This window comes from Mytilus californianus, unplaced genomic scaffold (assembly GCF_021869535.1).
Source record: "Mytilus californianus isolate M0D057914Y unplaced genomic scaffold, xbMytCali1.0.p SCAF_8, whole genome shotgun sequence".
NCBI lineage: Eukaryota > Metazoa > Mollusca > Bivalvia > Mytilida > Mytilidae > Mytilus > Mytilus californianus.
This window is the reverse complement of record NW_026262734.1, coordinates 66,991,240-67,004,056: the sequence shown is the minus strand read 5'-3', so window position 1 is coordinate 67,004,056 and position 12,817 is coordinate 66,991,240. Positions and strand designations below refer to the sequence as shown.

At 32.6% G+C, this 12,817-nt stretch overlaps 1 protein-coding gene across 1 annotated transcript; it reads right to left on the bottom strand.

Annotated features, from left to right (window-relative positions):
- Positions 1–2,164: 2,164 nt before the first annotated feature.
- LOC127712839 (microfibril-associated glycoprotein 4-like) lies at positions 2,165–12,334 on the bottom strand. Its single transcript, XM_052219447.1, has 4 exons — positions 12,319–12,334; positions 11,569–11,699; positions 10,072–10,168; positions 2,165–2,625 (listed from the first exon to the last, which is right to left on the bottom strand). The coding sequence occupies exons 1-4, from the start codon at positions 12,332–12,334 to the stop codon at positions 2,378–2,380; spliced, it is 492 nt and encodes a 163-aa protein (XP_052075407.1). The 3' UTR covers positions 2,165–2,377.
- Between the last annotated feature and the right edge of the window lie 483 nt (positions 12,335–12,817).

The following is a 12,817-nucleotide window of genomic DNA, read 5'->3' as shown; positions in this document are numbered from 1 at the left end:
ATTCCACCACAACTATTCCAAGTTTAACTTGGGATTAATATCCTTGCTTCATTTCCGTACATCAAATAAATCAAAACACAGACGATGAAAATATACCTGGATACCTGGATCTGTGTGACGATCTTAGTCACACGACTTCATTAGTCGCCTCGCGTTAATTAATTCATGTTTATTTATGATGATTAAACTAAACATGTGCCAAATACATTTATGTAAAAGAAAAATATATTTTTTTCCGTCTCTCAGATTGTTTGTCTTTTTTTATTTTTTCATTCATTGCTTCATCCTTGCTGGCAAATCTTGATGGTCCACGTTGACATTTTGATGATGGCATATTCATTAAAATATAAAAATAATTATGAATTGTTTCGTTAGATTTAGAGTATCATACTTTAAGGGGTTCATTTTAAAATGTTTATGGTTTAATCATTTAAAAAGCACGCATGAACAATTCCCGCGCAAATGTGTGTAATCGTGGGTAACATAATCAACGTATTGGACGTAAGTGTATTTTAAAATATTTTTCTTTACTTTCTATTTGCGATATGCTTATATTTTTAAAGATACTTTGGATTTGGAAGAGAATGCGGTTTTAACGGATAAAACATAGACTCTCAGTGCTATCGTAATACATGCTCCCTTTGCGTTCGTTCGTACCTTTCGTCAAAATGTAAGAAAGCTATATTGTGCATTCTTTATGAAGAAGACAAATATCAAATTGGCTTATTGTAATAAGCTTAGTATAAAGAATCCATTATATCTATATTTTAGTATATAATATTACGGAAAGTGCCTTAACGACTGAAATGACTTCCTTTAATCATTTTGTCCATTATAAAGGGAGAAATTTAATATATATGGTAAAAGTCCGATATATTCTTCCATATTTCTTCATATGTGGTCTTAATAAAATTATTTGCATTAGCATTGATTAATTAATTGTATTCGACATCTCATCAATATTGAAAAAAAAAAGCATCGTGACTGAGAAAAGATAAGTTCAAAATGATATGATTGCATGTACCTGTTTAACGGCAAGTTAAGTAGTTTAATATAATGATAAGAATCATTTGATAAAAGTGTTATGAACTGGCTGTTTTCAGTATTGGCTCTTGTACCGGAGATTAAGATGGTTTTGCGAATTCATTGATGTTTATAGATACATTTTATTTTGATTCCAATGAAGTTCCGAATACTTTAAACCAACTTATCTTGACGTATTTATATAAGGACCACCTAAATTTGACATAATCGACATTTTATATTCGAATTATTTTTCTACTTAAAACTTCTCGCCGAAAATAGTTAGTTTACAGCATGATATATGCTTTATGTTTCCAAAGAAAGGTTACTTCGCATTTTCATATATTTTTTTAGGGAAGGTAACAACATTTTATGTTTTTTTTTAGATTGTGTCCGGTAATTGATGGCATCCATTGTGTACATTTTTATGCGTCGTATTATTAGTTACATGGTGTGTTAGTGACCTAATACGATATATATGGGGTCTGTAAATTCCATATGGGGTGAGAGCGAAGCTCTAATCCCCGTATGGAATTTACTGACCCCATATATATCGTATTAGGTCACTAGCACACCGTGTAACGAATTTATCTTACCGACTATCTTCAAATGTGGTATTTAGACTAGCGGCCAATCAAAGTGATTAAGTCTTCAATACTTAGTATTAAGAACCTACTTCCATTTGTCTATACAAAACAAATGCCACCAATAACAACTTGTTAGCTTTAAATTTGTTTTATGAATTTATTTCAATCGTTCATTTTCAATTTCTTCGTCTGATGAAACCTTTCAGATTTCTTTTTTGTTTTGAAAGGGAAGTAACTCCTTACTAACCCCATATGGTAACTAACCCCATATTTTTTAGGACACCCTATATCAAATATATGTAGTCACCACGTGTAGTCCTTTAAACAATCACATCCCCAGAAATCTATAGGAGGTAAGATAAAAATGCTTACACTCTTTGTACTGCTTCTGTACGTTTAGTGAACGAAAGCGCTGCCTGCTTTAATCAACTGCTTTATTATCACTCAAGATGAACAAAACATTTATTCAATTCTTAGATTACAAGTAAAATAATTTAATATCACATTAAGATATATTCGATTATATTGTTTTCACTACGACAGATTTACAAAATTCGATATTTCTTGACAACGGTTATCATACACTATGAATGCTTCTAACAGCATTACCTGTCAAATGTACGCCACCATTAGTATCACAAAGATGACAAAGAACAAAGACCTACTGTAAATTATCAAGGAAGAAAGAACTGTACAGTTCTGAGACAGGTCTATGAATGTACCTATCAAAAATGTGTTTTTCATAACCATGTGATAACGTCAGGTGATCACATTTTCTTTATCATTAGTCTTGTTGATTTTAGAGAATAATAATGTCCTTTCCACTCATACCATATGACCCCATCAGCACGAGAAGACTTTATCCCAGATAAGTAAACTCCATTTAGATTAGAACTGTGACATCTTTGGTACCACCAAGCTCCTTCATAAATAACTGCACAATTTTGAAGATGTATGTCATTATCTCTGTCATACGTAGAAAACATATATCCGTTATGGTATGTGAGGCTGTCTCCTAAATAGAAACAAAGATTTATGAAAGTTCCAACTATGTACTGGCTTCCGAAGCTACACAAATCACCTTACAAATATAGATTCATTTCGTCTTCAAGTCATTGTTCCACTACTAAATTGTCTGTTCTACTTACTAGTACACTTGGTACAATCATAAACCTGATACTAAATTGTTCAAATAAGGCCTTTGAAAATAGTGGAATTAACTACTTTTGGAGTGTCAAAAACTCGTTGGAAGTACTCGATAAATTGCATGCATATATTGGTGATTTTGAATCTGTTCAAAGTTTTGATTTGTCTACCCTATATACCACTTTGCCTCATATTCTTATTAAGAAAAAATTCACACACCTAATTAAATGGACATTTAAAAAGTCGGAATGCGAATACGTATGTTCAAACTCTTTTAGGTAATTTTTTAGTAGCAACAAACAAAAGAGCTATGTCAATTGGACATGCTTTGATACTATATCTGCCCTTGAATTTTTACTTGATAACATTTTTGTTCGCTTTGGAGATTCCGTATATAGTCAAGTTATCGGAATTCCAATGGGGACTAACTGTGCACCACTTATATCGGATATGTTCCTTATGTCGTAACTACAATACCCTTCCCTTTTCACGAATGTTTAGAATTAGACTATTTACCGGATTTGTAATAACATAAGCAACACGACGGGTGCCACATGTGGAGCAGGATCTGCTTACCCTTCCGGAGCACCTGAGATCACCCCAAGTTTTTGGTGGGGTTCGTGTTGCTTAGTCTTTAGTTTTCTATGTTGTGTCATCTGTACTATTGTTTGTCTGTTTGTCTTTTTATTTTTGGCCATGGCGTTGTCAGTTTGTTTTCGATCTATGAATTTGACTGTCCCTCTGGTATGTTTCGTCCCTCTTTTATTGCGGACCTGTTTTTATATTGTTATGAGTTACAATTCATGACTAAAATTAGCAAAGACCCATCGAAACAACATCTGATACAAAAATTTAACAATACTTTTAGATATTTGGATGATATATTGGCTCTCAATAATGACGACTTCAGTATGTATACTAAAGAAATTTATCCTGTTGAACTTACTTTAAATAAAGCTAATACTAACAATGACCACTGTCCTTTCCTCGATCTGATATCTATATCATTAACGGGAAGCTTAATACAAAAATTTATGATAAAAGAGATGATTTTTCATTTCCTATCGTTAATTATCCATTTTTAGATGGTGACGTTCCATTGTCACCATCTAATGGTGTATATATATCTCAACTTGTACGATTCGCTCGTGTAAGTAACAACATATTAGATTTTAGCGAGAGAAATTTATGTATTACTGAAAAGTTATTACACCAGGGTTTTCGATATCATAAACTAGTCAAAACATTTACTAAATTTGATCATCGGTATAAGGACATCAGGGGCGGATCCAGGATTTTGGAAAGGGGGGGCGTAATATTTAAAGACCTTTTTTGGGGCTAAAAAACATAAAATAAGTGTAAAATGCACATTTTTAACGGTTCCTGACGTGGGGCATGTATATTTTATAGTTAAAGTGTAAGCTAGGGTTAGACATTTTTGATGCCGCATTCTCCCCATTAATTGTCTATTATAAAATGACTGAATGGATCCAAAGCTATGGACAACTAATATATTTGATGTGGGATTTGTCAGTAAAAAATGGAGATGGAAAATTCTCGTTTGTTGTATGGTTAGTTAGCATAACCTCACAGATTTCTTTTTGTAAACATGTATGATGATATACGGCTATTCAATGAAGTTTATAATACGACCGACACGAACAAAGACAAACAAGCATTTTTATCCAAATGTTTGGTTGAAATGTTTCACCCAACAAGGGAAGTGAGGGGTCCCAAATCAACCAAAGGCTACGAATGAGTCTGAAAATCAAATGACAACGAAGTTGTGAATGACGGTCGACAAATGGAGACATAAAGGCCACACCCAGCAGGCAGGTTGCAGTTGGACCTTGAAAAAAGTATTCAGTATATCAGTTCGGCGAAACAGACATTTCGGTCAGATATGGGATTTACATGCAAACCCCCAAAAAAATTTACGCCCGTTTTTTTATTCACCATGTTCATTGAATGCTGAATAATTCTGTTGGATTTTTTTTTCTGATAGCAAAAAAGGGGACACGAGAATTGTTTTCAATACAGATACGGCCAGAATTTTTGTTTAAGGCAAAAATCAGGGTCAGAATTTTTTCTCTAAAATATCTCGGACTGCCCTATCAAATCAAATGGTCCGTACCTTAGACTTCAAATCTATCTAGAGCTTACTGACTGGGGATCACTATTCAGCAATGTTATTAATTGGCTGGGGTTAAACATATTTTCGTAGGTAAATAATATTGCTGTGGAACTTTTTTTTTTCTTGAGAGTGTAATAGAGTATTATTTTCTGTTGAGTGGAATTGTGAAATAGAAGTCAATACGTGGTTCTTGTTCAATCCTTTGTCGCTTTGAAAGAGTCATGCTTGTCATTCTCCGCCGTAAGCAATGTATTACTGTAATTTGAATTTCAAAATGACTGAGTGACGTTTTTTTCGACGTACTGATCAACTCCACCGTAGCGAATCACATGACTTTGACATAATCAATAATATATTACAGTAAATACGAGCGAAAAATATCTTTATAAGTAAAGAATTGTCGCATAAAAATTAAATACACGGCCGGGTAATGGCAAAGTTCACGAAGTCTAGTCTGATTAATCATTTTACAAAAAAAAAAAAAAAAAAAGTTCAAGCAAAGGGGGGGGGGGGGGGGCGTACACCCTCTACGCCCCCCCTCTGGATCCGCCACTGGACATCATTCGTAAATATAACTCAACATGCAGACATCTTATACGTTCAGGTATTTCACATCCAATCTTTTATGGTAATATTCTTTACAAAGCACAAAAATGTCAGTATTCACCTCAAAAGCTTAAAAAACCTTTAAATAGACTTATTAAGAAGGGATATAGTTACGATACTGTTGTCAGGTCATTAAAGATTGCATATTTTGGCTTTAATATTGATTCACTTATAGGGTCTTTGCATCGGAATTAAACATATTTATTCTAAAACCAGTTGTTGGCATGACACGGGTTATGTTCTTCTCATATATTTTATGATGGTATAATACTAAACCCCTAACAGGAAGGATTGTGCCTGATATTCATATGATGAAGACATAATCTTTCAATCAGTTTAATTGAGGTCTGGAGCTGGCATGTCAGTAACTGCTAGTAGTCTGTTGTTATTTATGTATCATTGTCATTTTGTTTATTTTCTTTTGTTTCCAATTCTGACATCGGACTCGGACTTCTCTTGAACTGAGTTTTACTGTGCGTACTGTTGTACGTTTGTTTTTTCTACATTGGCTAGAGGTATAGGGGGAGGGTTGAGATCTCAAAAAACATGTTTAACCCGCCGCATTTTTGCGCCTGTCCCAAGTCAGGAGCCTCTGGCCTTTGTTAGTCTTGTATCATTTTTAATTTTAGTTTCTTGTATATAATTTGGAGTTTAGTATGACGTCCATTATCACTGAACTAGTATACATATTTGTTTAGGGGCCAGCTGAAGGACGCCTCCGGGTGCAGGAGTTTCTTGCTGCATTGAAGACCCATTGGTGGCCTTCGGCTGTTATCTGCTCTATGGTCTGGTTGTTGTCTCTTTGACACATTCCCCATTTCCATTCTCAATTTTATGTTATTTCAGCATGTTTCTGTTCCATATTCCTATGATCGAATCTTTTTTTACGGAATGTGATACAATAATTTTGCATATTGAATGGGAATGGATATACAGAAAATTAGGTCAGTACTGATATCACAATTATAGTTAACAATGACAGCAACGAAATGGTATGTAAAAGTTTTTCAATTAAAAGGTCGATAGCGTGTATTAATTCATGGGAATTGAAAATGTATTATATCGTGTTTCAAAAAAAACCATCTGAATGAAGATCATCACATGAAATGTTAAGTTTAGCCACTTCTTTCAACATAAGCTTACACAGTTGTATTGCTTGTTACTGTTTAAAAGATATAAGGGTTATATGAATGGGGTTAACAGAATAGATAATTATTTGCTAAACATTGAAATACGGATGGATTCAGTCTAAGATTATGCCAGGCAATTGGCTGAAGCGAAGAAAAATGTTAAATATTTCGTTTTAGTGTGTCATAAAGCTATTATTTTCAAACTTCTGCTAAAAAAGGGGACATAATAACACAATTTGTTGACTTTTTTGTATTCATTTTCACAAGAGAAGCCATCTTCAAAAAATATCTTTTCAACATAAACTCACAGTTTATAGGACTAAATAAAGCACGAACTTGAGGAGAATTGAGGATTCAAAATTCAGAAAGGTTTTTCCAAATACAGCTAAGATAATCTTTTTCTCTGGTAGAAAATCCTTAGTATTTAAAAGAATTCAAAGTTTTGTAAACAGTTGATTTATAATTATTACCATATCAACATGATCAATGATAATTCATCTCAAATTTTTGATTTTCTGAAATACAAGACTCAAATGTGCACATTTAAAAATAATGACCTATCTATCGGAGGATAAGAAAAAGAAAGAAAGTAATTGTGAGGTTCGTGGTTGTTATTCAACAACCTCATGACAAAGATATAATAGAAACTATTTTTTCACAGCACTTTACATTGATTTTTTCAACTTTCTACTTCGTTGGTTCAGAAAGAAGACATTTGTAAATATTTTATTGATCAGACTATTAAGTAATAAAAGCTTTTCCAAAATTAGAGAACCGCTTGGGAATAAGTGATAAGAGAGAAAACTAATTATACGAACATAAAAATATTTCATAAAAGAGTAGCGTAAATTCATATATAATTGATCAGCCTGTTTTTCATAAAAAAAGAAACGTGTAGATCAAAATATGACACATATTTATTTCAATTTTCATAAAAATGAGATTTGCATATCTACATTCAAGTCTTCATGGCTTCGTACCATTTCATTCTGTCAAAAGTATATTCTAGAAAAAATAATTGATTAAAGATCATTCTCAGTAAAGTTTTGTTCTGTTTTAAAGAATTTTTTTCATAAAAACCTGAAATGCATCCAAATTTGATGCTTAGTAACTATCTAACGTTTAAAATCAAGATTAAGCAATAGTATATGCTGGTTTGGAAGAATTTAAGCAATAAAAAAGGGATATGGGTATTCACCCACAAAAAAAAAAGGAAAGACGAACAAGCACACGAAGAGAAAAAGGTGTAAACTATAGAGCTCTAGCATTAAAATTGTAAGTGATAAGTCGATTTTTATACAGTTTTCTTATTATCAAACGCGAATTTCAAATATTGATTGTTTGTTGAAAAGATCCTGTTTTTACACCAGAGGATGATTTAAGTCTGTATGACGACAACTTTGTATACTCTTTCAGAAACAGAGGTCCGTTTGACTATGGATGCATAAATACATGAACCAACATTTTAAATATTATGCTCGTGTTCAGAGCGTTGCGTGTTCTTAGAATTTGTACTTTAAGACTGAATAACAAAAACATTTGAAGTTCAATGGGTGACCTTTCGAATGGTAAAATGTTGACCCAACTAAATATGCTCTTGTTTAAAGTGGCATTCAAACATTTCTGTTTTTCTTCACCAATAGTGAACCAATAAAAAAGGGCTATATATTTTTTCCTTTCTGTTCTTACAATATGTGCAGGATCAACCACGGATAAATAAAATTATGTTCGAGTGCATGCATTTTTGCATTATCCCATACTCCGTCTTAGAACCTCGTTTGAATATCGATTCAAAAACACTGTAAGGCATTCCTTCTATATATATATAATAAGCGCGTTCTGAAAGTGTTTGATGTACGGTTATTGAATTTAAGTTATCGGTAGTATACAGTTTCTAAAACTTGGTTAACAATTAATCTTTCTAAAATAAAAAAGTTCCCTTATAAACTAGTTTCCAAAAAATCTGTTATCATCAAATAATATAAAAATAGGGAAAGGTGGTATGTTTGCAAAATGATACAAGTACCGATCAAAGTCAAAATGACGTGGATGAATTTTCCTTTACCCGTAAGAACTAGATACGTAAGTATACAGATGGAAACAATTCATAACAACAGGTAAGACTCACCTGCAGTACTGGACGCTATGTAGCCGCTTATTTCCAATCTATAGTTGGTTGTTGCGTCTCCGATGTAGAATTTAGTATATTTAGCCCACGCAGTATTTCCCTCAAAATCCCCCAAATCTATCCGTAGTTGATAATCACCAGTTGAGACTATTTTATGAATGTTTGCATTTCCTGTAACAGTATATAGTACTTTAAAATTTCACTTGATATTTTACGGCTAAAACAGGTATGTTGTTACATAAGAACAAGTAAACTCACTTTGTTCCTCTTGTCATAACCACAATTCCCTCCTCCTTTTTTCCTCAACCATGGCAACAATGAATGAGCCGTATCACTGACATTTGACTTGCCACTAGCGGAGCAGGAGTTGTTTATACTACCACAGCACCTAAGTTCACCATAACCTTATATTTTTGCATTTACTCAAACGTATGTCTGCGTTGTTCTATCCTATAACAGCAGACATTGTTTTTATTTCAAACTTAAATTTTATATTTGGTTAGAGTATTTACATTTACTGAGTGTTTCTAAATTTGGCAATGTCATGAGGTTAGACAAGAGAAATTTAACAATCAGCTAATCACCGGATATGTTTTATCAATTGATTTTTTTCAGTAGTATTACGACGGGTGTCACTAATGTAGCATGTACTGCTGGATTTTCCGCGGTACCTGAGACAACTTTCCGATTGTTGGTGAGGTTTGTCTTGCTTAATCTTTTTCTTGTAGTATTCTGTATTTATTGTAGGATTGTATTTGGCGTTTTGCCTTTTTCTTTTGGACATGGTATTGTCTTTTTTCGATTAATGGTTTTTGATTACTTATTGTGTCTTCTCCATTATTCCCACAATCTCAATGGTACTTTGTATTCAACAAAGATAAAGAAAAATAACACTAGTGAGTAGTGAATCCATGTGAACACATTATTTTTACCTACGAGTATCAGCTTTGATCACAACAAATCAGTTACAATAAAAGCATAAAAAAATAACATAGAACAAATATATGTTTTTGCCAGGATAATGCGCAAAAGTAATGCAACTTTCTTTACATATCAAATTAGGAATCTATATGTGTTGAATATTTTGGCAAATATATTATTTTATGAACATAAGCATGATGAACAGAGAGATAACTAAAATAATTCAAAATATGTATCTAGACAGGACAACGACAACGACAAATAAAAATAAATGACTAGCTATCTCGTCCTTTTTAATTTCATTTTCTATTTGTATTGGTTAATTATTTATTTTCCTATTTATAAATATTCTTTGTTAGTTTTGTAGATCATCAAAAATATAAATAAAACATATACCCAGCCAAAACTCATGTGTAAGATTCCCAAAACCGTGTTCATAAGCGGCCCATCCTTTGTAAAAGTTTGTACTGCCGTCTAATCTTCTTTGGATTACCTTTGAAATGTAACATGTTGAGTGTACAATTTACAAAAGTTTTTTATAAAATGAAACTGATATTCTTTTTACAGTAGTTAAATGATAATAATCAACGGTCGTTTTACAGCCTGTATTTGTGTACACAGACATACAGCTAGCAACTTCATCGTGTCATAATATTTATCTTACCTCCTATACATTTCTAGGAATATCATGGGTTAAAAGCGACCGCGGAGACCGTGTATATTTCATATGGGGTTACTAGGCGTGGTTTATCTTAATATACAATTAGTAATGGTGTTACGTCCCTTTATAAAAACAAACACGGAGTTGAGGAAAAATCTGAATTCCCATATGGAATTTACTGATCCCATATATATCATATTAGGTCACTAGCTATATATGTTGGGTCAGTAAAGTCACATATAGAATTTACTGACCCCATATATATCGTATTAGGTCACTAGCACACAGTGTAACTAATGATTTAGGTTTAATGTGTTAACTATTTCATGCTGGAGACTATCAGATTTTATGATGCATTGATAACTTTAAAATCAGACCAACAAAAGAAAAAAAAATTTTAGTTATTTTATCCGCCATTTTTATCGGTAAAGAAAAACAGATTTCTATAGTTTTCTTGCGGATAACTCATGAACAGCGACTTCCAGTATCATCAGATAAACGTTTTTCATCAACATCATATACTGTAATACTTAACAATAAACCGTTAACATTTGACAAAGGACACCCACTGACAAGGTTCATTGGTTTGGACAGGCCCACGAGTATGTGACGAGGTTAAAGTACTTTTTTTTAAACTGAACATCTCACCCTTTTTAATTACTATCAGTGGAACAAATCGTCCACAAAAGAATACACAATAAAAATCAGTACAGAAAAGCACTTAACATCACAAAAGAGAAAATTATCAAATGACAAAATAGTTTACGTATTATAGAATGTTCATGGTTACTTTTAGCAAGCCAGTAGTAAACCAATGATATTTTTATATCTAATTGAATGCTTTTTCTAATATCATCACACCTGACCTTTTAATATTCTTTCCTTCTTGCCTCTGTGAATGTAGCGATAACATTTTAATTATTATCATTATTATTATTATTATTATTATTATTATTATTATTATTATTATTATTATTATTCATGTGTGTGTTTAAAGAGAGCAACTTGACATTGAAACTATATTAACGTAAACAATTATATTCGGTTGTCAAAATATAGATGAAAAATGAAAATAAGAAATTCCGCACTGTGAAATTCTGAGAGAAATAAAATTTAAAACAAACATATTCAATCCAAAATAGATAAACAGGAAAGGACTATTGTGATCCATTTCTCACGCGTTGCATTCTTAAAACTGCTCATGAGCCAAAGCCAGTGAATGATAAACTTACTGTCCAACCACTATCTTCTGTTTCCATTTCACAATAGACATCGAACTTTGCAGATGTCGTTGGATGAATTCTGTACACCCCGGATCCACAGCGGAGTGGTATATCAGCACAGTCATGTGGTGGATATAGAGCTTTTAAAAGGCGAATAAAGAAGGTTAAGATATTTTCATTTTCTTCTAAATATATCACAACAAAATACGTATTGATTGATTCGTGTTTGCTTAACAGGCTGCGACATAAACTGTTTTTTTAACATTTGATTTGTGTTGCGTTATCTTAAGTTCTTAAGTGTAGTATTTCGAAGACTGCTCTATGTATGTTGGTCGAGTTATCTATTGAGATATTATCTGTATTTCTTTGACTAATATTTAGAGCTGTTTCTGTATTTCTTTGAATTGCTACCTTGGTATTTTCCCTCCTCTTTTTTTATGTAATTTTCAAGAAAATGCCTTATCTGATTTCTAAGTTCTTTAGTCTTATAGGTTTAAATAATAGGAATTAGCACATTATAGCATGGGCGTTTACTGACTTATCTATAAACAAATACTAAGTATGGCGCATTTGCGACCTCGTCAATATAAGAAGAAGTGGTATGAAACAACGATCCACCAGAGTTCAAATAACGTGACGATAAGCAATTATGGGTCAGCGTACGGCCTTCAACAATGAGAAAAACCCACACCGTTTAGTCATCTATAAAAGGCCATGACATTAACTAGACTATATATACAAAGAGCATGTGTCGCTCACCTAGGTCTGTGTACATCTTAATCAATGGACACTCTCCAATATTGTAGACTAGAATAAGACTAAAACATCACCATCCAAAAGTAAAATTAACAACAGGAAAACATTTTTAACAGCAATTTTACAGCGAATAGCACATGGTATCAAACAGAGATCTTATACAGTTTGTTGCACTAGAAGAACTCGTGTCGTGTGAACGGAACTTGGTACATGTTCATGAATCAAAATGGCATAGTTTCATAATTGTTGGTTGTTTGTTTTATAATTTCTTTGCTTGTTTGTTTGCTTGCATATTTACTTTTAATGAAAACTACCAAAATGGTAATCAACCATAGATAGATGTCTATATAAAATATCAAATGTTAAATTGGCCAGTATTATCCCTCTCTCAATAGAGTATTTATTCGTTTACACTGTTATTCATTTGTATATTTCTATCTGGTATATGCATATAGTTTTAAAAGATATAAACTCAAATTTACCTTGTTCTATACAATTAAAC

Excerpts from the sequence above, each read along its gene's own strand:
- LOC127712839 (XM_052219447.1), bottom strand. Across the intron at positions 10,169-11,568 it reads CAGAAGATAGTGGTTGGACA|GTAATCCAAAGAAGATTAGA; the intron begins GTAAGTTTATCA and ends TACATTTCAAAG. Across the intron at positions 2,626-10,071 it reads TACACATGAGTTTTGGCTGG|GAGACAGCCTCACATACCAT; the intron begins GTATATGTTTTA and ends GTTTCTATTTAG.